General features: G+C 43.4%; 1 protein-coding gene across 1 annotated transcript in view; it reads left to right on the top strand.

Annotated features, from left to right (window-relative positions):
- The window catches only part of LOC139297560 (protein unc-79 homolog), a 33445-nt gene extending 10823 nt beyond the window's left edge, over positions 1 to 22622 (top strand). Inside the window, exons 12-51 of the mRNA XM_070920284.1 lie at positions 399 to 628; positions 839 to 1010; positions 1164 to 1394; positions 1668 to 1858; positions 2970 to 3093; positions 3910 to 4050; positions 4573 to 4788; positions 5133 to 5360; positions 5619 to 5760; positions 6650 to 6729; positions 6860 to 7008; positions 7113 to 7270; positions 8516 to 8697; positions 9395 to 9596; positions 9733 to 9915; positions 10500 to 10558; positions 11002 to 11286; positions 11440 to 11622; positions 11780 to 11942; positions 12089 to 12238; positions 12365 to 13642; positions 14866 to 14967; positions 15453 to 15569; positions 16054 to 16156; positions 16242 to 16382; positions 16509 to 16547; positions 16675 to 16787; positions 17072 to 17157; positions 17549 to 17722; positions 18054 to 18122; positions 18218 to 18328; positions 19593 to 19697; positions 19802 to 19879; positions 20001 to 20090; positions 20218 to 20393; positions 20946 to 21129; positions 21237 to 21440; positions 21650 to 21727; positions 21821 to 21862; positions 21973 to 22622. Of these exons, the coding sequence (XP_070776385.1) occupies positions 399 to 628; positions 839 to 1010; positions 1164 to 1394; positions 1668 to 1858; positions 2970 to 3093; positions 3910 to 4050; positions 4573 to 4788; positions 5133 to 5360; positions 5619 to 5760; positions 6650 to 6729; positions 6860 to 7008; positions 7113 to 7270; positions 8516 to 8697; positions 9395 to 9596; positions 9733 to 9915; positions 10500 to 10558; positions 11002 to 11286; positions 11440 to 11622; positions 11780 to 11942; positions 12089 to 12238; positions 12365 to 13642; positions 14866 to 14967; positions 15453 to 15569; positions 16054 to 16156; positions 16242 to 16382; positions 16509 to 16547; positions 16675 to 16787; positions 17072 to 17157; positions 17549 to 17722; positions 18054 to 18122; positions 18218 to 18328; positions 19593 to 19697; positions 19802 to 19879; positions 20001 to 20090; positions 20218 to 20393; positions 20946 to 21129; positions 21237 to 21440; positions 21650 to 21727; positions 21821 to 21862; positions 21973 to 22161 (6948 nt within the window). The 3' untranslated portion in view covers positions 22162 to 22622. The remainder of the gene's footprint in view (positions 1 to 398; positions 629 to 838; positions 1011 to 1163; positions 1395 to 1667; positions 1859 to 2969; positions 3094 to 3909; positions 4051 to 4572; positions 4789 to 5132; positions 5361 to 5618; positions 5761 to 6649; positions 6730 to 6859; positions 7009 to 7112; positions 7271 to 8515; positions 8698 to 9394; positions 9597 to 9732; positions 9916 to 10499; positions 10559 to 11001; positions 11287 to 11439; positions 11623 to 11779; positions 11943 to 12088; positions 12239 to 12364; positions 13643 to 14865; positions 14968 to 15452; positions 15570 to 16053; positions 16157 to 16241; positions 16383 to 16508; positions 16548 to 16674; positions 16788 to 17071; positions 17158 to 17548; positions 17723 to 18053; positions 18123 to 18217; positions 18329 to 19592; positions 19698 to 19801; positions 19880 to 20000; positions 20091 to 20217; positions 20394 to 20945; positions 21130 to 21236; positions 21441 to 21649; positions 21728 to 21820; positions 21863 to 21972) is intronic.
- The last annotated feature ends 2735 nt before the right edge of the window (positions 22623 to 25357 follow it).

The raw sequence follows: 25357 nt of genomic DNA, 5'->3' as shown, positions 1-25357 counted from the left end.
ATATGTTAATTTGATAGGGAGCACTGCATCCCTCTAATGGCACAAGATTAGAGGCTGATCAGATTAGGATGGCTCTCTCGTGCCATGCTTTTTATTTTTAGAAACCTGAGACACTGTGGGGACACATAAAGACTTGTTCTATCACTGCAGATGTAGACAGTTCAACATCTCTAAACAAGTGCATATTATTCATATTCACTGTCAGAGCAGTTAGTTTCTTTTGAGGCCTGGAAATATGTTTATTTTTAGAGGCTTGTCATAAGGCATTATTGGATGATTTGCTCTGATTGAGGAATGTTTTTATTTTATTGCCTACTGCCCAGAATAGAAATAAACTAATCTCTCCTCCTCCTCCTCCTCCTCCTCCTCTTCTTCCTCCTCCTTTCTTGGCTTTGTAGAATTGTAGCTCTCATGTTAGGAGGGCTGTGGTCACCTGCTTCTCGGCTGGCTGCTGTGGGCGCCATGGCAACCGGCCTGTCCGCTACTGCAAGCGTTGCCATGTCAACCACCACAGCAGCGAGGTGGGGGCTGCGGCGGAGACCCATCTGTACCAGACCTCGCCCCCTCCCATCAACACCCGGGAGTGCGGAGCAGAGGAGCTCGTGTGCACTGTGGAAGCTGTTATAAGGTACATTCACAGGGTTTACACTATCACAGCCACAGTTACAGGGCATATGCCTGTAATGCTGTGAAACATGTTTTACATGAGTATTTAGACAACAATACTGCATGAAATTAAATTATTAATGTGGATGCCGTGTCAGGGTATTGTCTGTCTGTGTTTTTATTTTTCTCCTTCGCTCTGTGAATCCCCCTCATCCTCTCCATATCCATCCAGCCTTCTCAAGGAGGCGGAAATACATGCAGAACAGCGTGAGTTTGAGCTGAACAGGCGTCGTCAGATGGGCCTGTCCGCCTCCCACCACTCTCTGGACAACATCGAGTTTGATAACAAGGAGGATGACCAGCACGACCAGCGGCTCCTCAGTCAGTTTGGCATCTGGTTCCTGGTGTGTAATCACAGGCTTTTGCTGTGTCTGTCAATAACAGGGAGTTGTGAGATAAGGATGTGTACAGTAACATGGCCTCTTATCACTACCCTGCTGAATTCATGGTTACCTGATTGATTAGTTTACCTCTGTAACCTTCGCTCACATCCTCAGGTGAGCCTGTGCACGCCCAATGAGAACACACCCACGGAGAGCCTGGCTCGGCTGGTCAGCATGGTCTTCCAGTGGTTTCACTCCACCGCCTACATGATGGACGACGAGGTTGGAAGCCTGGTGGAGAAGCTAAAGCCTCAGTTTGTCACTAAGTGGCTAAAGACAGTGTGTGAAGTGCGATTTGACGTCATGGTCATGTGTCTGCTGCCCAAGCCTGTCGAGTTTGCCAGGGTAAGGCCAAAGTCCAGGTCAACTAAACACAGTATGGTTAAGGTGAAGAGGATACCGGGTGCTGATATAGGATGTAGATGAGAAAAGGTTATGAGTCTATTCAGAAAACACAACTAATATAGACATTGTAACTCCAAATATCAAGATGCACATCCCAACTCCTGTTTATCTCAGTTATAGCTCCTGTTAAGGTTTATTTAAGTCATGGTGGGCAGGTCACTATCTGAACTCTCTTGGCTGTGTTTGATCTAAACCAGTCCACTTTTTCCTCAGGTGGGAGGTTACTGGGACAAGTCATGTAGCACGGTGACCCAACTGAAGGAGGGCCTGAACCGGATCCTGTGTCTGATACCTTACAATGTCATCAGTCAGCCACTGTGGGAGTGCTTTATGCCTGAGTGGCTGGAGGCCATCCGCACCGAGGTGCCTGACAACCAGCTCAAAGAGTTCCGGGAAGTGCTCAGGTACGCCCAGCACCTCGTAGTGTTTGACATTTGTTATTGCATATAAGCAGGGGCGAGGGCGATAAGATATTTAAGATACATAAGTTTCCTGTAGCTGTGCTTATTCTGATATATACAGTATATATACACAACTAACAAACAGATCTGTTCCTTGATTTCTGGGACAGTTTTGTCACTTGCTGGTGTATTTTTCATATTCCTGGATATGACTGGCCAAATGCACACAACATGACATAACATGATATTTCCAGTGCATCTACAACACAGTCTGAGAGCAGATATTTATTTTTAGAAGTCTGATCACTAAAGATAAATGTCTGTGTGATGTTTTGATTTGAACTCCACGGATTCAGTGAAAGAAGGCTCTTTTCCAAAAATACTATCTACCGAGATTCAGCAGCCAAACACACTGTAGTAGTTTAACTATTCAGCCTCAATGGTCTATAATGCATGACATTAGCAGCACGGAAAAATCTCAGACTAAGACGGTTGATGCGTTTTGACGTTTTTGCTTTCTTGCCAAGAGTTGATTAATACCACTCTGATGTCTGTGCGCTAGAACCAGGTGTGTTTAGCATAAAGGCCCAAAGCAGGGGTAAACAGCTAAGTTAGTAATTAACAAATTGTTCGGTTAAAACTACAACTTGCCGTTTTTACATTCTGCTTGAGTACTGATTAAACAAACAAACTACAAGGTGTTTATGACATGTTCATAGATGTATTGTAGAAAGACAGGCTAGAAAGCAAATCAGCATGTTTCCCAAATTGTTGAACTATTCCTTTAACCAGCCCAATTTTTTGGACTTGCCAACCCACTTTAGATGAAACATGTCTACTGCTGTCATATATTCTTTAAAAGTTTTACTATCTTGCAGTTAATATTCTATCATTAACACATTGCTGTTGCTAGTGTCTTCCATTTATATGTCATAATGGAAAATGTATGTATACATGAAACCACCAGCTGAAGAAGAGAGAGAAGAGGCAGTGTGAGGACAAAATAAAACTGCAGCAAGAAACAACATTAGAAATAACAGGAGTGAACTGAACATCACTGATTGTGTAACAGTTCTCGAGGAACGTTATATTTTGTCCTGCCTTGTTCTTACAGTAAGATGTTTGATATTGAGCTGTGCCCCCTGCCCTTCTCCATGGAGGAAATGTTTGGCTTCATCAGCTGCAGATTCTCTGGCTACCCAGCGTCTGTGCAAGAGCAGGCTCTGCTGTGGCTGCATGTAAGCACACACACACACACACACACACACACACACACACACACACACACTTGCTGCCTTGTGTCCAGTACACATCCTGCGGTTCTGTCCACAGTGCGTGTGAATTGAACAGGTTGTCATAGAGTGTGAGAGTGCGGGCAGGGGCTGTGCTGAATATGGATCTGGGTCACAGAGTGAGACTGAGAGAGATAGGAGGGATTTTGCCTTTCATCCCATATGCACTCACAGCTTGCCGCCCTGTATACATGGATCAATTTCAAGTTTTCTGTCACAACTATGATCAAGAGATTGCCTTAATTTACCCTCATTAAATAGGTCACATTCAAATCAGTTAGAGAAGTGGTGCCCAGTTTGGACGTGGTGTACCTCTGTGGTGTGCGGTCATATAGGTATTTATACTGCTATAAGAGTCAGTTCACCCACATTTTGTCACTTAACTCATTTTTATTTAGCTCCACATGTTGTGTTTATGTTATAGCATAGAGGAAAAAGCTCCACAACTGCAATTTTCATTACATTTTTCCTGAGAAGAAAATGGTTCCTGACGAAAACACAATGAGGTCTGTGCGTCATCCTGAGTAACTTGGAATTTGTTTCTGGAAAGTCACATTGCTGTTGTGTTTATGTGGTGTTATTTTTCAATGTTTTAAGCAGCAATAAAAAAATCCATTCACCTCCATTGTATCGGGACGGTGGCAGACTTTTTTGCATTGGAAATAAAACCAAAACTATCTGCATAGTAAGAAGAGCACACATTTATTTTGTGATTATTGTGAATGGAACCTTTAAACGTTTGCGTCTCTTGTCTGGACCTAGGTGCTGTCAGAACTGGACATTGTGGTGCCTCTTCAGCTGCTGATTGGGATGTTCTCGGATGGCGTGAACTCTTTGAAGGAACTGGCCAATCAGAGGAAGGCACGCGCCTCTGATCTGTCTGGCAACACTGGGGCCCGCAGGGTGAGGGAAACAGCAATGCCAAAGCTACTCCCCCAAAAATTAAAAGATATGAGGGTTCAATGCTTGTTTTCATTTCATTTTATTCCACTTCAGTTGCCAAATGAGTAATAAGCCAGCCATCTCACTTCACTCTGCTCAAAACATCAACTGACTAGATATTATTACACCTTTGGGAGCTTCTCTTTGGACATTTTGTGCTCTGTCAGATGCCTGTTTAGGATTAGGATGTACACACTTATATCTTAATTTTATACCATTCATTGGAGTGTACTGTATGTTGCCATGGTAACTGCCAATGTCTAAATATAGCTCCCTTAAAGGGTTTAATTGAACTTGACTGTGATGTAGATTCATCATTGAAATTTATAGCCGTGCAACTCTGCACTCATGTGTCATTATAACGGGCAGTAGCAGGGGAAGATTAAAAGAGCTGGAGATTAAAAGACTGTCAGAGGCATAAATGGTTTGAGTTTGAAGTGAAACACATATATTTTACTCTAGTCATGTGCTCTTTGCTTGTAGGTGAGTGTGGTGTCAGATCCAGGACGCCGCAGGCAGCACAACACCCTCAGTCCATTCCCCAGCCCCTTCAGGAGCCCGTTCCGCAGCCCCCTGCGCTGCAGCCCCTTTAAAAACTTGGGTCACGCCACCGGCCACTGCGCTCTGGATCTGGACTGTGACGATGATGACATGAACCTCGGCTGCTTCATCCTCATGTTTGACCTCATCCTAAAGCAGGTGGACCACACCTTTTTACACCAATTGCTAAAATTATAATAATTATATTTCTAAAGGGACTCAGGGTCTATTTCTGATGATGATGATATTGATACAATATTCTTATAGGGACTTATTTTGTTGCCAGATATTTGTGTGTCGTATTACTAAACATATGCCAAGGATGTGCACTGCAGTGTATTTTTACTCACATGCAACACAGTTTCAATTATTCCTCTTGCTCATTCATATAGAGAAAAATGACGCAATGACAACAATGCACACAGGTGGGATCTTGAGATTTGTGTGTCGTGCTCCACTTTTTGTTCCCCTGTTTTTTACGGTCGTCTCCTCTGCTGTCCCAGATGGAGCTTCAAGATGACGGTGTGATGCTGGGTCTAGACAGCAGCCTGGGGAAGGATATCGTGGGCATCATCAACAACGTCTTCCAGGCCCCGTGGGGGGGCTCACACACCTGCCAGAAGGATGAGAAGGCCCTGGAGTGCAGCCTGTGCCAATCCAGCATCCTGTGCTACCAGCTGGGCTGTGAGCTCCTGGAGAGGCTGACCCCCCGGGAAGAGATTCGCCTTGTGGTGAGACACACAGCATGAATGTTTATGCACTAAATATAAATGAACCCTGTGCATTAAGGTGGTAAGGCTTTGAAATGAATGCCAAGTAGTCGCCCTGTCCCCAAAACACAATGCTGAAAACACCACAGCTTATATTGTTGTAGATGACATAAAGTATAAATAGGTAGTTCTAAAATGACTTGTGAATGACACTAATGAATATCATGCTCAGTGGAACATATAAAGGAGACGTTTTGACGTGTTTTATTCCCTCTGCAGGAACCTACAGATAGTTTGGAGGAAACCTTGCTCTTGTCTCAGCCAGATTTCTGTCTCGGGACGGAGAATGGAAGTGAGGAAGGAGACAACCCAAGTGGGGCCCACACTGACAACCCCAATAACCACTCCCCTGATAATGCACGTGTGTATCAGTTCTATACACAATTTTGTTCAAATGACTGTATTGTAACAACTGTAGCCATGTTGTTTTCTTGCCCAGAGTCAGATGAGAAGATACCACTTTTACATCTGTGTGTGTAATATGTAGCTGGAGCCAACAGGAGGTTAGCTTAGCTTAGCAGAGGACAAGGTTATCTAAATATTGTACATAAAATTCATTAAATGTATCAGTCAAAACAAATTATAATTTCATTGAACTGTTTACTGCTGGAGGAATACCAATAATCCTTAAAGGAATACTTTGGGAAATAAGCCTGTTTGCTTTAGCTGAGATAAGCTATTAGCTAAACTTGCTCGATGTAGCTTCATATTTAAAGAAATTGTTTGACATTTTGGGAAATACCACTCTCATGTTTGTATGGTGAATATGAAGCTAGTCTCTGGTTAGCTTAGCTTACCATAAAGACTGGATACATGGGTAAACAGCTAGCCTGGCTCTGTCCAAAGGCAACAAAATCTATCAGCACCTCTATTGCTCACTAGTTACCTCATATCTCCTCATATATTTGTTTAATCCATATAAAAACAGCAATTCACTGTTTCACAGGGGGTTTATATACCCAACTATTTCTTGGCCAGGTGGGGTGTCTTGCTAGTCTTGTTGTCACTGTGTCGACACTCCAGGAAGTTAACTTACAGCTCCCAGGCAAGAAATAGCTGTTTCCCCCTGTTTCTAGTCTTTATGCTAAGCTAAGCTAACTAGCTCCAGCCACACATTTACCATACAGATGTGAAAGAGGTATCAATTTAGGACTCATGTTTGAATCAATATGTGTCACACTTCTGTCTGCTGTTATAGTGCAGAGTAACTTGAAAGTTGAGTTGTTTCACCACACTATTCTTGCTTCCAGCCATGAAGAATAACTCGGATTCGAAGTTCTCCTACCAGCAGCTCCCAGTATCTTTGAAGCTCATATACACCATTCTGCAGGTACTTGTTCTGAATAACTGAATATTAAAACTGAGGCACAAATAGACCGGAGACATTCAAGAACGTGTTCTGTGATTTATTTGAGTGTACATGTGGTACACTCTCAGTCACACATCTCCTCTGTATTCAGGAAATGTCCAAGTTTGAGGAGCCTGATATCTTGTTCAACATGCTGAACTGTCTGAGGATCCTCTGTCTCCATGGAGAGTGTCTGTACCTTGCCCGCAAGGATAACCCCCAGTTTCTGGCCTATGTCCAGGAAAAGATGCTCATCCCGAGGTGTGTGCTGACAGATCATTTTAAGAGAATTGTTGCAAAATTATTGTATTGAACCAAATCCTTTGCAATGTATGTGTGTGTCTAATTTGGTGTTTGTGTTTCAGTCTGTGGTCCATGTTGAAGTCAGAGTTTTGCCAGCTGGCCTCCCTGGCTGTGCCTCAGCTTCTCCACGCCCTCTCTTTGTCACATGGGGCGGACATCTTCTGGAACCTCATCAACACAAACTTCAACAGCAAAGACTGGAAAATACGATTCGAAGCGGGTGAGAGATGAGAGGCTTATGGTGTGAAATGACATATATTGTGTGTGTGATATCTGCATTTGCTTCTCAAGATGATTATATATACATTATGTACAAGCTCATATGCAGGTATAAACATCTCATCTTTAATGACTTGTTTTGAGAGCAAAGTGGTTGTGGTTGTGTATGAATGAATTGTTAGAGGAAGGCCCCCAGTCTGCTTATATAATATGCTTCCTAAACCACCGCCTGCCCACATCTCCCACTTCTGTTGTCATGGTTACCGTGTGGATCAAACAGGCAGCAAAGAGGAATTGTGGGATTAATAAGGTTGTTTTTTCTTGCCTTGTGATTGGCAGAGAGGAGCTGTATGACCTTGAGACAGAGGCAGAGGACAGGTCCTCTGACTCGATGTATGAATAGGGGGAAACAGGGGAACAATTGAATTGACAGTAGCCCCAAACATACTGTAAATATTTCTCAAAAGGTGTAAAGTTATTAGCCTATAGTGTATATAAATACCCTTTAAATTGGTAAAATAAATTCAGTCATTCAGTCTTTCCACCCAGTAAAATGATCACAATGACAGGTTGAAAGGCTGATGGTCTATATCATGACCACAAGCTCTAATAATGTTATTATACCCTCTTATTAATAAATCATACAATAAATATGTACATCCTTTTTTAAAACCTTGAATATGACCAACAGGCAATGTGGCACTTCTCTGGGATGCCTCTTAAAACCCACACTGACACCTAGTGGTCAACACTGGGTGCTATCCATCAGCCCAGAGTGGGTGAGAGCTTATGGATTTCAGAATAAAGCCTCTATTTTTAGATTTTAGTCTGAGTCATGATAAATAAAGCCAACAATTACTGGAAGGATCGTCTTCTTTGAAATGACTGAATTCGTTCTTTTTTCACGCCACACACACGGGATGTGGGACATGTGGGACATGTCTTGTGAACACTGTCTTGCATTTACTGCATTACATTATAGAAACAATTTACATCCATAGAGTAGATGACCGGTGAGACTTTGTTTACCTCTTTTCATACATTTGCATTTAAAAGATACATAGAACAGATATTATGTAATTTTAACCAATTTTAAGTATATTTTATATTATTTATATGATTTATTCCATAATTTCTTAGCTCTTAAACAAAAATGGTTCATGTTGATACACCCATGCACTTGTGTAATCTGTCTGTGCTGCTGATGATGTTCCCTTTCACTCTGTATTCTCGTGAAAACTCCCAGTGGAGAAGGTAGCGGTCCTGTGTCGGTTCCTGGACATCGGTGCAGTGACGAAAAACCACTCGCTGAAGTATTCCCTGGCCCACGCTTTCTGCTGCTTCCTGGCCTCTGTGGAGGACGTCAACCCAGCTGTGGCCACCCGGGCCAGACTGCTACTGGACACCATCAAGAGGCCAGCCCTGCAGGTGACCTCTCACAGTCACTGGGGGCTTTCCTCCAAAACTTTGTTTGACCCATAATGGAAATTTTGGTGCAATTTTGTGAGGTCCAATGCTCATCGTTGGACTTAAATGGGGCACTACAAAATTTAAGTTAATTTACTAAATCCCATTCTGCACCAAAATGTATTACCTCTACATTTACAGCTTTTTCTGTTTTGGGAGTGCAGGGTTTTTTGCGTAATGGCAGCTAAATATAGATCATACATGCTGAAATAGGAGTGAATATCTGTTTATAGACATTTACATTGGTAATATAACAATAGTCTTCAGCTCTGTCTGTGAAACTTAAAAGTAACCCTTAATGCAAACCTGTGAAGAATATGTGTAAATCCAGAACCAACTGCTTTTGGCGACTTTATGTTGCTTTACTAATCTTTCCTTTTTGCGGAAAACCAATAGAAAATTGAGAGGAAAAGCAGCAAATTCTCAGATTTTAAAATCTAGAACCATCCAATGTTTGACAGTGTTGCTTGAAAAAGTTACTTATTGCCAAATAATTTTCAGTCAACTAATCAATTCATCTATCACTGAGTTGACTAATTGTTTCAGCTAAAATTCACATTATATTCAGCATAAACAAAGCTTTGTGTTTTCACAAATATGATATGCATATGTTCATGTCCTGCTGTGTGTTTATATGTGTGTGTTGTCCATTGTCCAGGGGTTATGCCTGTGCCTGGATTTCCAGTTCGACACTGTTGTGAGGGATCGGCCCATCATCCTCAGCAAGCTCCTGCTGCTGCACTTCCTGAAGAAGGACATTCCTGCGCTTAGCTGGGAGTTCTTTGTCAACCGCTTTGAAACATTATCTCTGGAGGCTCAGTTACACCTGGACTGCAACAAGGAGTTCCCTTTCCCTACTAGTATGTAGCTGCTATGTCCCCATTCAGAGTTTTTACACCTGCTCCACCTACTCTGTATGTTTCTTGATATTTATTCTAACAGAAGCATCACAGCCTGATGGTGCCACAAATTAAGTTTGAATCTTTCTTATGACAGCCATCACAGCTGTACGAACCAACGTAGCCAACCTCAGTGACGCAGCAATGTGGAAGATAAGAAGGGCCCGTTTTGCCAGGAATCGGCAGAAGAGTGTACGTTCCCTCCGAGACAGCGTGAAGGGAGGCCCAACTGAGTCTAAACGGGCCTTTTCACTCCCTGAGTCACTGAGCAACCGACTTCGTGAGTAGCACAGATCAGCCAGTCTGTCTGTCTATTAATTTGAATCTTAACCTGTGTCACTTTCACTCAGCCTGTGGTCTAACAGTATTTGCAAATAACTTCTGAGACTTTAAGTGCCTCACAGGAGAGACAATTCATGACTGTATCTGTCCATTTTCTCTTCCTTGTGGGTGAAATCAAATGTTTTTTTATTTGCAAATACTATTTGACCAAAGCCTGGACCCATTTTCCTAATGTTTCTCTCCTCACTCGTTTGTTCCCAACGTTCATTTCACTTGAATGTCTAAAAACACTACTTTGTTTAGTAAAGGAGGAACTCCCCACCATGTCATATATCTTTGGCTCTGCACAGAAGGCTGTCTGAGTTTCTGGGAGATGCTACTTGGTGGTTATTTGATATTTGTGATTCGTCAAAATGTCCTAATTCTTGATAACACTTGGATTGTATGTTGTTTTGAGGCCATACAGTTTGGTATGTGTTTTGTGTGTGCACATGTGTAGAATGACGATGAAGCTCAGACACGTGTCCTGTACTACTCCCCTGTATATTCTCCTAAATCGTGTTCTTCATATGTGGTTTTTAGCTCTAAGGCTTACGAGGCAAGAGCACTCTGCCCCGACACTGGGAGATATGATAGAGAAAGTCCTGCCAGGTAAATAACAACCTAAATCTAAAACATACAGTGTTATTCTTCATAATCACATCATATTGGAGGAAAAGTGCAGTATGATTATCAAGAAAAGCTAATGACAGAAAATATGAAAAAGCAATGTGACAGTCATTGTTTTTTCCTGCTTCTGGCGTACAATAACTCTGACACTGAAAAGAGTGAAAAGCAACACTCATTTTTTGTGTATACTCCGTTTACATATTCAATGAACACATTGCACTGATATATTGCATGAGGATGTCTCCACCTCTCTTAACAGAGAAGTGGACAGGATGAGATGACTCCCCCCACCTCTGTGTTGTCACCCTCCACCCCCCTGCTCCTGCACCCTTCCCTCTCCCCATCTTCTCCCTTGTCTGCAGCACGTTTCCTCCCGCACTTTAACCCTGATGCTTCAGCCCCTCTTGTAGGCCAGACCCCATCTCCTGAGGACGACACCGTCATCAGAGACCTGCTTCCCGAGGACGCTGGCATAGATCACCAGACGGTTCACCAGCTGATCATGGTGCTCATGAAGTTTATGGCCAAAGACCAGAGCAGTGCAGAGGCCGACATCGGCAGTGCCAAGGCTTTCAACACGGTGAAGCGTCACCTGTACGTGCTGCTGGGCTATGACCAACAGGAGGGCTGCTTCATGATTGCACCTCAGAAGATGCGCACCTCCACTTGCTTCAACGCCTTCATCGCCGGCATTGCACAAGTAACTGATATATAATCTATCATCGCTTTATTGCATCTTTTTTTAGTATTTTGTGACTGTAGCTAGAGATGATCGGGTATGTTTAGTAGCATGTTGTGAGGAATATAACAGTATAACATGAATGCTAATGAATTTAACTGTTGTTTCTTCCAGGTGATGGACTACAATATTGGTTTGGGGACGCAGCTGCTCCCCCTGGTGGTCCAGGTGTTGAAGTACTGCACATGTCCCCAGCTGAGACACTATTTCCAGCAGCCGCCTCGATGCTCTCTCTGGGCCTTGAGGCCACACATCAGACAGATGTGGCTCAAAGCCCTGCTAGTTATCCTCTATAAGGTACTCTTTGTTGTCTGTGGGATTTCATTGCATGGATCATTATTCATTCAGTCTTGTTGTTACATATTTTCTTTATATCGTATGATTTACAGTATGAATTACAAAAGGAGTATCAATTATACAACATTAGTTTATTATATTTTTTTATTCACCACAGTACCCTTACAGAGACATGGACGGCAGCAAAGTGGTCCTCCACCTGATACACATCACCATCAACACACTGAATGCCCAGTATCACAGCTGTCGTCCCCACGCTACAGCAGGGCCACTCTACAGCGACAACTCGAACATGAGCCGCTACAGTGAGAAAGAAAAAGGTGAATCAAAATAAAGAATGTTGTTTATCTCAACACCAGACTTCTAAAACGCCTTGTAATGGCAAGATAGGATGAAAGTGACACTCGTCACAGTATCTGTTTCCCTCTTAAATGCAGTACTGATGTTAATGTTTTCTCCATCTTAGAAGAGGACAGTGTATTTGATGAGTCAGATGTCCATGACACGCCGACTGGTGCTGCTAACAAGGAGTCACAGACCTTCTTTGCCCGCCTGAAGAGGATTGGTGGCAGCAAGTCTGTGAAATACCAGCCGGTAGAGCTGAATGCCAAGAAAAGTAAGAAGCAGAGGCTTTCAGAGTAAAGTGTAGTGTAACAGCACATCGATTTAATCTTTTTCAGCAGATTGCAGGAGGCTTTTTGCTTTCACTGGGATAAAGTCTCATTTTTCTTCTGTTTATCAGGTGAAATTGAGCTGTCAGAGTACCGTGAAGCCAGCGCCCTTCAGGACAGCATTCTGCACTGTGTGAGGGAGGAGAGCACCAGGAAGAAGCGGCTGCAGGCCATGCACAAGCAGAAGTCTCTGGACATTTCCAACACTGACTCCATCCTCTTCAATCTAGATGAACATCGACGAAAATCCTGCATTGATCGCTGTGACATGCAGGCGCCCCCTGTGGTCCTGCCCCCATCTTCGGCCACGTCCCACGGCAGGCATCACGGCAAAGGATCATCCGATGGCTCTTCGGTTCGGGTGGAGGGCAGTGATGCTGTGGACCGGCGAGGCTCACGAGGCGGCCATTCCGACACTTCCAAGCCTGTCATCCCAGAAGTCCGCCTCAGCTGCATGGAGACCTTTGAGGACAAGTTTGACCAGGGCTCGCTAGGAGGATCAGCTCAGGGGAAGGAGGACCAAGACCTCATTGACCTCTCCTCCGACTGCACCTCCATTCCAGAGAAACACTCACTGCTCTCCATGTCCGACAGCGACTCCTTGGTGTTTGAACCATTGCCTCCTCTGAGGATCGTAGAGAGCGACGAGGAGTTCGACCTTAACACCATCATAGCCTCCAAGTTCAACGGGAGTCCAAAGGTCTCGGCTTCCCCTGCAAGCAGCAACACTTTGCGTCTGTCTCCTGTAGTTCAGGTGAGTGTAGAGGACTGTTCTAGTAACAAAAAGACCCCCGGCCTTCTGATGGGAAAGGGAGGCTCAGAGCAACCGTTTCTGGAAAAGAAGCCGAACCGTGTGACACCTAGCACCTCTCTGGATCTCCCTGACAGACCAGAATATGTCTGCCACGAAAGCCCCATGACCCTGAAGCAGAAGAGAGACCTACTGAGGAAGACCCAACATGTCCCTTACACATCTCTAGATGACACGGTTGTGACATCTGAGGAGGTAAAGACCGGGATGGGACCAGGGACAAGTCCCTCTGGTAGGACCATCTTCTTGGACATCCCGGAAGACAAAGCAGAGCCTCTTTCCTCGTCAGAAAAAAGTAACAGCAACGACGAAGAAGAGGACGGGGATGATGAAGAGGACGACGACATGGGTGACGAAGCCGACAGCGACCCCAAACCTGACAATGGGGACGACAATGATGAGGCGGAGTTCAAAATCCAGATTGTTCCCCGACAGCGGAAGCAGAGGAAGATAGCTGTCAGTGCCATCCAGAGGGAATACCTGGACATCACGTTCAACATGTTCGACAAGCTGGGTGGTGAGCAGACCACAGAAACTGGTAAGAAGGAAGGACACATAGTTCCTACTGGTTCCTGCTGGTCAGGTGCCGTGTAATTTGTGTCAAAGTGATCTTTTAAGGAGATGCCTAAGATTTGAGGAGGCTTATCCAAACCCTTAAAAGCATGATAATTCCTTTTTGTGCCAGTGTGGTCTCCATCTTTTTCTCAACCATTTAAACTACAATAATAAACTTTTAGGTCACATTTAACCATTTTGCAAACCATGCTGATGTGTTTTTCCATGGTTCCTGGCATCCAGTGGTTTCCATTTTCCTACAATGTGAAAATCACAGCCTCACTCCTCACAGTTTATGTTCCTAACAGATCAGTATGTTCTGCTGACTCTCACATGAACTTTTCCTGGGTCCAGGACTAAAGCCTTGAGTGATGCTACGCTGAGTTGATACACCCCCAGAGTCTGGAACAGTCCCCCTCTAGATCTGAGAGCGTGCACCTCACTTACAACTTTTAAAATTCACTTTTAATCACACAATAGGAATTGTCATTTATTTACTATGGACTATTACTATTTGTTGTTAAATCTCTGATTTGTCCCTTTAGAAAAACATCCTTTCTGCCATATTTTTAATGTTGTAACATTGACAAAAATGAATACAGGCTTAATGTTCACTGTGATGGAGAGCACAGCTCAGGCAGAGTCTACTGATAGATTTTCACTCCATATTCCAAATAAAATAGAAACTAATGGCAGCCTGGCATGATGGGAAAAATGGATGGCATGCCTTGGACAATGGACAGCATAAATGTAAAGGATACATGGTTTGTAGTAAAGGAGATAAATATTGCCAACACACAGGTATGCTCCTTTAAGTCATTAGAATATAAGCTGCCTCAAATCTTTATTTAACCAACCACTCCAGCTGTGTGGTGTCCTGTGGTGTGTTTCTATATATGTGTTCACGTTTCCTTTCCTTTCATACTAACACTTTTTTCAGCACCCATCAGAAGCTGTGAAACTACATAAATTGACTTAACAATAAAGAAGTAGAAGAGGTGGTGAGGGAAACAAAACACTAAACTTCACATAAGAAACGGATATTAAATTAGCCCTAAATCAGCTTTAACTATCTCCTAATGGTAGCGACAGTAGTGCTTATTACTACTGAATGTCTATATCTTGTGCAGTTTTTTTTATTGGCGTAAAACGGCATATATTCTGATGCCAATGCCCCGCCCGTTGTTCACCCATATTGCCTTGCAGATCACAAAGTTCTGTCTACATTGGAAAAGCCACGAGAATCTGCCTCAGCCCCAACGCTTGAAGCTGCTATGCCTGAAACAAGCCACCGCTCTTCAGTATCAAGTAGGATCCAAATACTTCAATAAATTTGACTGTTGTCGTATCATAATGAGGGCCTTAATTTACCGTTTTTAAAATTATATGTGTGCTATCTCATATATTACCTGTGCAGACAACAAAAAAAGCATATTTTATACTTTCTTTTTGCAAACATCATATTGAATGTAGAAATATGCAATAAAATCACTTAATATTATTTGACTTCTTATTGTAAAGTCGGTAAAATCCCTGAGAAAGTTTTATAAATTCAAATTAGTTTCACTCTAAAATATTGTTATAATGCTGTAGTTCCTCAAAAGAGCTAAATACTTAATTTCGTCCTTATGATATAATAAAATTACATTGACCATCTCTTTTCATGTGTGTCTTACCTATCTCCATGTAACCACACACACACACACACACACACACACACACACGTTGGTATTGCTGAAACGGTCTTGGCAGGTACTTCAACCCGGGTGTTGTCTTCTGTGTCCGACCTTTAGCTCAGTACCGTCAGGTGAAACGAGGCTCTCTGGGAGCTCTGACCATGAGCCAGCTAATGAAGAGACAGCTGGAGCATCAATCCAGTGCGCCACACAACATCAGCACTTGGGAGACGGGTCAGTCGCTTTGGACTTTAGACTTTTCCTTGAGAAGATATGTGGACATACTTTAGTAACACGTGTGATAAAAAACCCCAATAACAGATATAAAGAGGAAAAAGATAAGTAAGCAAATAAACAAACATGCAAATGAACAAATATAGGTCTTCATTAGTTACTTAAAAGTAGCCTTTTTTTTTTGACAAATTCACTTTTAGTTACTTTTAGTATTGAATCCTTTTTCTCATTTTAAGAGTGCTTGGATTAATCCTCTCCAAACTCCATAAAATAGTCTTGGAATATAGTCAAGTAGCCTAAATATCTCTTCTTTGAAATTGTTAGATTATGACAAGTGCACTTAAATTTAGATTTAAATTTTAGATTCGTTCTGTACAAGGGGCTAAAAAAAGAAAACTATCGTGTTTTTTTTCTCAGTGACCTCATTCAGCCTCTAATAACTGAATCTTACCAAAAGCTTCCTGTTCATTTATTTCCTTTGTAGCTCCAACGAAGACCAGTCTGCTCTCTGCTCCGAGCACTGTCAGCATGTTTGTCCCTGCGCCTGAGGAGTTCATTGATGAGCAGCCGACCACAATGTCTGACAGGTGGATGAATCAATCAACAGCTACAACTGTCTTGAAACAAGTCATCTTGATGCTAAAGCCGGTTTATTTCGATGTGATGTCCCAGGTGTCGGGACTGTGCAGCCGTGCTGGAGGAATACGACGAGGAGACTCTCGGCCTGGCGGTGGTTGTTCTTTCCATGTTCATCCACCTCAGCCCTGATTTAGCTGCTCCGATGCTTCTCGACATCATGCAGTCTGTGGGCAGGTACGGCCGCTCCAACAATCTACATCCACACAGCACTTCACCGTTAAATGAAGTTTCATAACTCACCCTTAGAACTCATGCATAATTCATCCCTGAGTCCTAATCCACTGCTTTAACTTCTTTCAGGTTGGCATCTAGTGCCAATTTTTCTGGACAAGCTGAGAGGTATGAGACATTAAAGCTGTCACACCAGTGTGCTCAGATATTCACTGTGCTTGCAGATGAGTTTAATAATGGATGTGAAGTGTGACCGGTAGTCCAACACAGCCATTCTCCCTGTGATGTTTTGCAGTATGTTGATCCCAGGGAACGTAGCAGGTGTAGCCAAGCAGTTCCTCCGCTGTATGTTTCACCAGCTGGCCCCTAATGGCATCTTGCCCCAGCTCTTCCAGAGTAACATCAAAGGTCTGCTCACACCACTGACTGCTAAACTCAAAAATGCTTGAAATGTACCTGCACTATTTCTATAGAGATTCTTAGCGTCTTAGCTGCTCAAGCCTGTGTTTTGACCTCGTTGTACTGTGTTTTATATTTTGTAACCTGTGGCAGATGCACATTTTACTGCTTTTCTTTCCATATTTATTTTAATGCATCTATTTTTTCCCATAATGATAAGGCTAACTTAATATGTTCACACTAGTCATACTGTCACCTTCTTTCTGTTTATATCCACCTTTCTTTTCTTGCAGATGGAAGTTTTCTGCGAACACTCGCGTCTTCCCTGATAGATTTCAATGAATTGAGTTCCGTTGCTGCCCTCAACATGCTGCTCGAGGTGGGATTTTTCTTCACGTAATTCTGTTGAGTCAGAGTCAACCAGCAGGAGGAGCTCTTGTCAAAGCAAAACGCTTCAGTGGCTCCAGCTCCATGTGCAGCATAAGCCCCTCTAAAACAACAAATCATCGGGGCATTCAAGAAAACCTGCCTTACTCTGCACCACTGTGCCACTTTATTGTTACTGTTAAGCTAAATAAATGACACAGATAGGAGCCCGCTGATGCATGAGCCCTTCGAGCAATCATCTGTGCTTCATTGTCCTGAATCCCCCGCTCTCATCATGAGCATTGTGATTGATCAGGACTGAATGATCAGCTAAATGGAAATATCCTCACTTATAGAATGTCATTATATAACCCTGTTACGATTTATGCCTCTGTGCCCTCCAGGGCTTGAACAACAAGAAGAGTCTGCCAGCAGGGGGCACAATGCTGCACTGCCTGGAAAACATCGCCACCTTCATGGAGGCTCTCCCCATGGACTCTCCTAGCAACCTGTGGACGACCATCTGCAACCAGTTCCAGACCTTCCTCACAAAACTGCCCTCTGTGCTTCCTCTTAAGGTAGATATCGACTCTTCCGTTCACTTAGTCATGGTCTGATATGGTTTAATGTGATTATGGCTCAAGGAAAAAGCATCTAGCAGTGCCCTTGTCGGGTTCAATAGGACAGAGTCTTAAAATTGTAATTGATTTGACTCTGATGCTTTTGACCTTGGAGGTCAGATTAGTGTACTCTAATAAATTTATCACTGCAGACACATTTCAAACACCATGTCCAGGAATATGGCTTTGCACCATGCAGTAACTTTCAACTTTTGCACTTTAAAACCTACTGACAGTTACAAATGTTCAACTGTTGTTTTTTTTTTTTGCAATCTGCGTGTCTCATTAGTGCCCCATGGATTCCAGCTTGAGGATTATCATTTGTCTACTGAAAATCCCAACTACAAATGCAACCCGGGTAAGCCCTGAGCACAATTGTACATACTGATGTGTCCGAATTCTGGCCTTTTAATATCTAACTTCTCTTCTAACTCTTCTTCTTCCATCCTACAGAGCCTCCTGGAGCCTTTCTCCAAACTGCTGAGCTTTGTCATCCAGTATGGCATGTTCAGTCTGTCCTACCTCGTAGAACTATGTGGACTGTGTTACAAAGCCTTCAACAAGGTACTCATGAGTGTGTTGACATTATTTATTTGTGAGTTTCATGTGTAGGAATAAAACAGGTGCTGACATCCAGTATTTGTGCAGTCTTGAAAGAGTTAAACCTTTTAAACTAATCTGCAGCGTTAAAAATGTTGAGCTCCTGTTCGCAGACCTCCTGCTCATGACTCTTTTGGTGCTACACCTACTTCCCTGACTCTCCAGTCAGCTAGAAATGTGGCCATGTGTCACAGATGATTAAGTAGGCAATCAACCAGTATTGATTAACATGATTAGTTGGTGCGCTAAGGCCGAGGATGTATGGTGTGTTTCTGAGTGGCCATCTCAGACAGAGATGGAGCCAGGGCTGTCTGCACTGTTGGGCCAGATGGATCCTCAGTCCTCCACCACTGTCAACGCTGCATGCTTTATGTCTCCTGCAGTATTGATTTTCTACACCCTCTTTAATTCCTCACCATATAATATCCGCTTTTCAAAACCCAGAGTCACTATGAGCAATTGCCTTTGGAACCTGTCCTGTGCCTGTTGTGTTATGGAGAGGTGAGATTTCTGCGAAGCACAGGGAGGATTTTTCAGCCGGTTCAGTTATCTTTGGAGGTCAGGTTTTAAGGACAAAAAGTCGGGTTTTCTAGACCTACTAAAGTTTGTCACACCATGCACCATTTGTCACAGCTACACTGCACTATGCACCGAATGCGACTGGGCCTATGATTTGCTATTTACCAAATGGACATGCTCCATTAACTTTTAATTATGAGAGTGCTGCGTACAGGTATGCACATTAACAAGCCACACAGTGAGAAATCTCAGAAGCAGCTCTGTATTCTGTAAGAGGCGAGGAGCATGTGCCTGCGCCTAACATAAGCAAACATGACTGCATAGAGAAAGAGAGAGGCAAAGTGGAAGCCAGAAGATGACAGTGTGGTTTGTAAACAGGCAGCTGGGCTTTGTGTGGAAGGGATGAACAAAGAGAGCAGCCTGTCCTCAGGGAGGGAGAAGGCAGCCTGACAGCCTCATCTGAGCTGCCTGGGACTCTGGGAGGAGAGATCTGGACTGGCCTAAATCTACTCCTCAGCTTCACTATTCTCTGTCTATTCTCTGTCTCCCTGCCTCCCCTCCCTCCCCTCTTGCTGCCTGTCCTTCCCCCTCTATTCAGACTACAGAGTTTATGCTCTCCTCGCAGCATGAGTAAGGGAGAGTGATAATAGAAAAAGGCAGTCTTGCTGCATCAGTACATTTACTCCACTCTGTATCTCCTCGCATCCAGGAGAGAGATAAGTTCTACATGTCCCGCATTGTGGTGTTAGAGCTTCTGCAGGCTCTCAAGTTCAAGTCTCCTCTGCCTGACACAAACTTGTTACTGCTGGTCCAGGTAAAAAAAATACTGTCTTTTATGCACTTCTGTTTACACGAAAGAAATACATCACAGTGTTTTCTCCTGAATACAATTCTAAAGCTCGCTGTGGAATTTCTCAGTTTGTTTGTGCAGATATTGGTACACGGCTAGCAGAATCCACCATCATTCAAAAGCACATGATCTTAACGCTGCCGGGGGTAAGACTTTAGTCGATGTGTGTTTGGATCTTATTAGAATCAGCCTCATAAAACAGCAGGAAATAAAGATAGACCCCGCTGCGATTCCTCCTAAAGGATAAACTGCTTTTGTTCCCGACAGTGCACAACAGCAGCCATGGAGTGCATGAGACAATACATAAGTGAACTCCTGGACTTCATTGCAGATATGCACACACTAACCAAACTTAAAGTAAGTCTTGTTCTTCATCTGAGCACCTCAACATGCGCAATATCTTATCATATGTAGAGTTTTTTGTCCTCCATATTTTGCCTATTGTTCTGCCTTGTCTTTTGCTTACTCCATATCTATTATGCAGAGCCATATGAAGGCTTGCTGTCAGCCGCTGCATGAGGACACTTTCGGGGGGAACCTGAAAGTGGGCTTGGCACAAGTCGCCGCCATGGAGATCAGCAAAGGCAATCACCGTGATAACAAAGCTGTTGTCCGTTATCTTCCCTGGCTTTATCATCCACCATCCACCATGCAACAAGGGTAAGAATGACAAAACGACAGACGAGTTTAGAAATGATTCAATTATTTAAAGGGTCAGTTCACCTGAATTAAAAAAACCCAAACATATTTCCTCATATATCTCTCCTGATATCTAGCTTTATTTGTCCAGGCTGTGAGATAGCAGTCTATGAGATTTCTGCCTCCAGTCCAATATAACACAGGTGAATGTAATTGTTTGGTGGTACTTACAAAATTCAAAAATTGCACTTGCACAAATCAAAAACAACATCACGTTCCAGCAGAATCAATAGCCCATAGCTGCTCTGGATAATCCACAGATAGTGCTGTTTTTCCTATAGGAGGGAAGAAAGGAGGGAGGGAAGAAATCTCATAACCTGGAAAAAAAAAATTCACGGCTGGATACCACTGGAGATAAGGGAGAAAATATGTTTTTATGTAACACAAATGTTGGCAAGATTAACTGATGGTGAAATATGAGTATAAGCCTGAGAAGTACGAGAATACAGTTTTATAGAATATATTGTGGGCCGATTTTTAAAACTGAATTTCAATGGGTTTTTTTCTCTGCAGGCCAAAAGAATTCATCGAGTGTGTGTCCCACATTCGTCAGCTCTCCTGGCTCCTCTTGGGCTCCCTGACACATTGTGCCCTGCACCAGGGCTCCACCTCCTGTATGCCCATCCCTCTGGATGCTGGCTCCCACATCGCAGATCATCTTATAGTCATCCTCATTGGTTTCCCGGAACAGTCAAAGGTCTGGCAGAGACAAATCCCTTCACATGACCCCAGCCAGGTTCTGTTAATATGATCTATAACCACCTCACTGGCCTTTTCTGTTTTGATCTCGATCTCTGTCCCCAGACGTCGGTGCTGCACATGTGCTCTCTGTTCCACGCCTTCATGTTTGCCCAGCTGTGGACCATCTACTGCGAGCAGGCGGCCGCTGCTCCGTCCCTTCTGAACCAGAACCAGACAGAGTTTTCCTCCAGCGCCATCCTCACTGGCCTGGAGTTCTGGAGTCGGGTTACACCCAGCATCCTGCAGCTTATGGCCCACAATAAAGTGGTGAGTGCTCTGCCTTATACTTTCCCACTGGGGATCTATTTAAGCTAGCTACAGTAGGAAAAAGGCCCTGGAAATGTGGTGTTCATTTGTGAAATACAAAGAGAAGAGTTTAGTTTCAACTTTTGGGTTCATTCCTGTTTTATGTTTGATGAGGAAACTGTAACTATGTTATAGAAAATAACAGTTATGATTGATATTTTTCCTCTCAGATGGTAGAGATGGTGTGTCTTCATGTCATTAGTTTGATGGAAGCCCTGCAGGAGTGCAACTCGACCATCTTTGTCAAGGTTTTCTGTAACTCTGGTATTTTTCTACATGGTTAATATATGATCGCCTTAACACGTAGCCTAATACTCATCCATCCTCATTTTCTCCTATAGCTAATTCCTATGTGGCTACCCATGATTCAGTCAAACCTTAAGGTAAGGCTTAAGGCTATTATTGATGCAGATTAATAATATAAAAGTCACTATGGACTCTTTTGTTGATTTCAAACTAAAATGTTGTCATCTTCCCTCCCTTCCTTCATCAGCATCTGTCTGCGGGGCTGCAGCTGCGTCTCCAGGCCATCCAGAACCGGGTGAACCACCAGTGTCTGCAGGGCCCGACATCCGGAGCCCCTCCATTTGCTCTGCGCAAATGGCTGCAGTGCACCCAGTTCAAGATGGCTCAGGTGGAGATCCAGTCGTCTGAGGCTGCCTCGCAGTTCTACCCCATGTGACCTGCTCTGTGGTCACCTCGGGTCCAGTCTGGTTCCTTAGACCTGCATGCATCTTATCTGGCTGAAACCTCTGACCAAAAAAGGACTCTTATGTAAACTGACGCTGTGTGGGATTCATTTGGACTGAATCGTTTTTCAGCACCTTTAGTATAAAACCTGTGTATGTACAGTAAATCTATGCTATTTTAAAGTGCTAGCACTGGAGCTGACAATTGAAGGTTTGGCAGGCTTGTGTGTGATAATTGCATCAGGTGCCTAAATCTGTTGAATTCAACAGATCTGAAGAGTCAATAGATGACTGAGAGAATTTCTATAGACCCGTGTTGGTAACAGTGAGGGTCTGAAAGCAAACGTTTGTAGAATCTTAGATATGCTCACCCTGTGACATTCATATTCTATCACTTTTTAAGTTGCTTGGTTGCAAGCTGGATAATAAAAGTACGAGTTTTTCTAAACGTTGAGACGCTTTGTCATTTCCTATGAATCGTCCACCCCTTCAAAATTCAAATGTGACATTTACTGCCCTTTGATGTCCTGGCTGATGCAGAAAATGACCAGTTTAGCATAATGCAGATGGCAGAGTGATAAAATCTGCTCTGTTGTTTACTCCTCCTGGACGAGAAACTGAACCTCAGGTGTCTCCGGGAAAATGACATGACATGCATTACTCAGCTCCCGTCTGAGATCCTTGTCAGACTGTCAGTCATGCTGCCTCTCGCCATCAGAGCGCAGATCGATCAGAGGCCAATTTGACTTGCAGCAGCAGCTTTGTAACTCGATAAGGTGGAGCCAGACATTGGAGGTAAACAAGACTATTTCGGTTGTGCCCCCCTCCCCGCCCCAAAGTGGAAAGCCAGCCCCCACCCCTTCTTCCCCATCCCTCCTCTTCATTGGCAGCAGCGAAACAGATTGGGCCGTGCATATACCAAGCAAACACAATTACCTTTGGCCTAATGTGGTTTGTTGTGATTAAGCATTGTTGTGAGGTCTAACCGCATTACCACGAAGCTCTCGTCTGAGAATAACAGATGACATGACAGCAGGGCTAGAAAGCCGAACAGCACATTAATCTTTGTTTTTATCTTCAGTGCTGCAAGGATTTCATTATCAAGCTTTAAGACGAATTAGATCTGATGATATAAATGTATTCTGCACGAAGAAATTGCTTTATTGGACAAAAATAAGCCCAATTTGATTTGCATATATTCTTTTAAAAAAAATAGTCACTGCATGTATAAGAGGACCCATGTTGAGAGGTGTGTGCCAAATGAGTCACTAGTATAATGATATCACACAATATGACTAATGAACACACACACACACACACACACACACACACACACACACACACACACACACACACACACTCCCCGGTGACCCCAAGCTAGCTGAATCAGGCTGCAGTGCCCCTTCTCATCAACCTCTAGACTTGGCTCATCAAAGAGCACCTCTCCTGCTGTGTGCCTCTGTGTGTGCGAGTGTGTATTAAAGTGAGGCTGGATGCAGGTGTGTATGTGCATGTGTCCCAGCATGTGCATAGGTGTGTGTGTTTAATCAAGTCCCCCTTGCTCTGGGGTTGCATCTGTCAGCCACTGCCACCGTTGTGATCGTTTGAACTTGCAGCCCTTTCCGAAAGAACCTCTCTCATTAGCGACAGCTTATGTAATCAGTGTCCCACAGGTATCCAGCACTTTCCCCGCCCCTGCCTGCCTGCCTGCTGCCTCCTGGAGGACCATATGGGAGCGCTGACCTGATGAGCAGGCAGCTGGAGGTACTGTGGGTAATTAACGCTGACCAAAGGCCTCTCAGGTAGAGAGGGTGTGAGTGGGTCCTCAAAGATTGTGAAGGTCAGCTTTGAAAGGGCCGTGCGAGCTCTCATACACACACACACACACACACACACACACACACACACACACATATACGCACTCATGCACCAGGTGCGTGCATTGGTGACATTCCTTGATTAAAGAGTAGGTTGAGAGAGGTAGTCTCATATGGGCTGCAGCAGATCAAAATAACCAGTCGTTTTGTACAGAAACAATTTCAAGAACCCACACTTTTAAAGGAATCTGTGTATCAGCGTCCTTTTGCTCTGTGGAAATACCTTCTGAGAGCCTCATAAAGCCTGTTGAGACAGTGACAATCCCTGGTCCCCCCGCCTAGTGCTGTCACATTGCTTTTATTACAGTGAAATCCACAGCGCCCTGGCTGGACAATGCATGAATGTTTAAATTGCTCAGAGTGTCCATTGGCATTACCATCAAGTGGCACATCTAAAGCAAGGGAAGGCGAAGTACTCTATGGTCCCTCATTCACATTGTAATTCATTGACATTCCTCTTCAGTGCACCTCTGCATCAGCCTGTGTACTACAGGTTTGTCCCCCTTGTTTGTTTCACATCATTAACTACAGCTAATGTATAATGTGCAAATTAAAATAGAAATGGGAAAATGTCTTTATGATTTAATGTAAGAATGTAGCCTCTTCCACAGAGGTGTTTTGAATGTATTACCTTCCTTTAGCTTCTTTTAAATCCTAATTTTGTTATAGCAGCTTGGAGCCAGGAGACAAGGCACAACGCAGCACAGTGCAGACAGGATGGGCAGCAGACTAAATATAACAGTCTCACTTTTATCACCTTCGCCACTCACGGGCCAGTTTGTCTGCCGTAGCATGACAACACATGTATCTCTTTAAACACAATAGACCGTCGCTCCGTTGTTCTGTACAGTTTTATTTACAACTGAAAAACTCAGCAATTAAATCAACTTATGCTCATCTTTCTATCTGTTTGGTATAATGCATAAATTGTGTATGTACTATTGATTGCCATATATACATTAATGGCTTGCTCCATCAACATGACAACATTGACATAATTCTAAATGGTAGCACATTGTTTTAAGTTTTACTATGTATAAACATATGTTCTGTTACACTGTACATTAATTAACAGTCCAGAAGGCAGATATTTAAATATCAATATTTACATTCATGCATCCATCATTTCTCTCATATAGGTACATGGTGGGGTATACTGTTAGCTAATAACCTGTGCATGTTTAGATGCAAGCATGTGTTTTTCCAAATTTCCACAGTTTAGCCAATATCTATACTTAACTGACAGCCACAGAGTACAGCCCACTCTCACTGAGTACACTCATCTGCATGCACACTCACAGACAGACAGACA

Source organism: Enoplosus armatus, chromosome 15 (genome assembly GCF_043641665.1).
Source record: "Enoplosus armatus isolate fEnoArm2 chromosome 15, fEnoArm2.hap1, whole genome shotgun sequence".
Lineage (NCBI taxonomy): Eukaryota > Metazoa > Chordata > Actinopteri > Centrarchiformes > Enoplosidae > Enoplosus > Enoplosus armatus.
The sequence above is the reverse complement of the archived record's forward strand: the minus strand, read 5'-3'. Positions and strand labels throughout refer to the sequence as shown.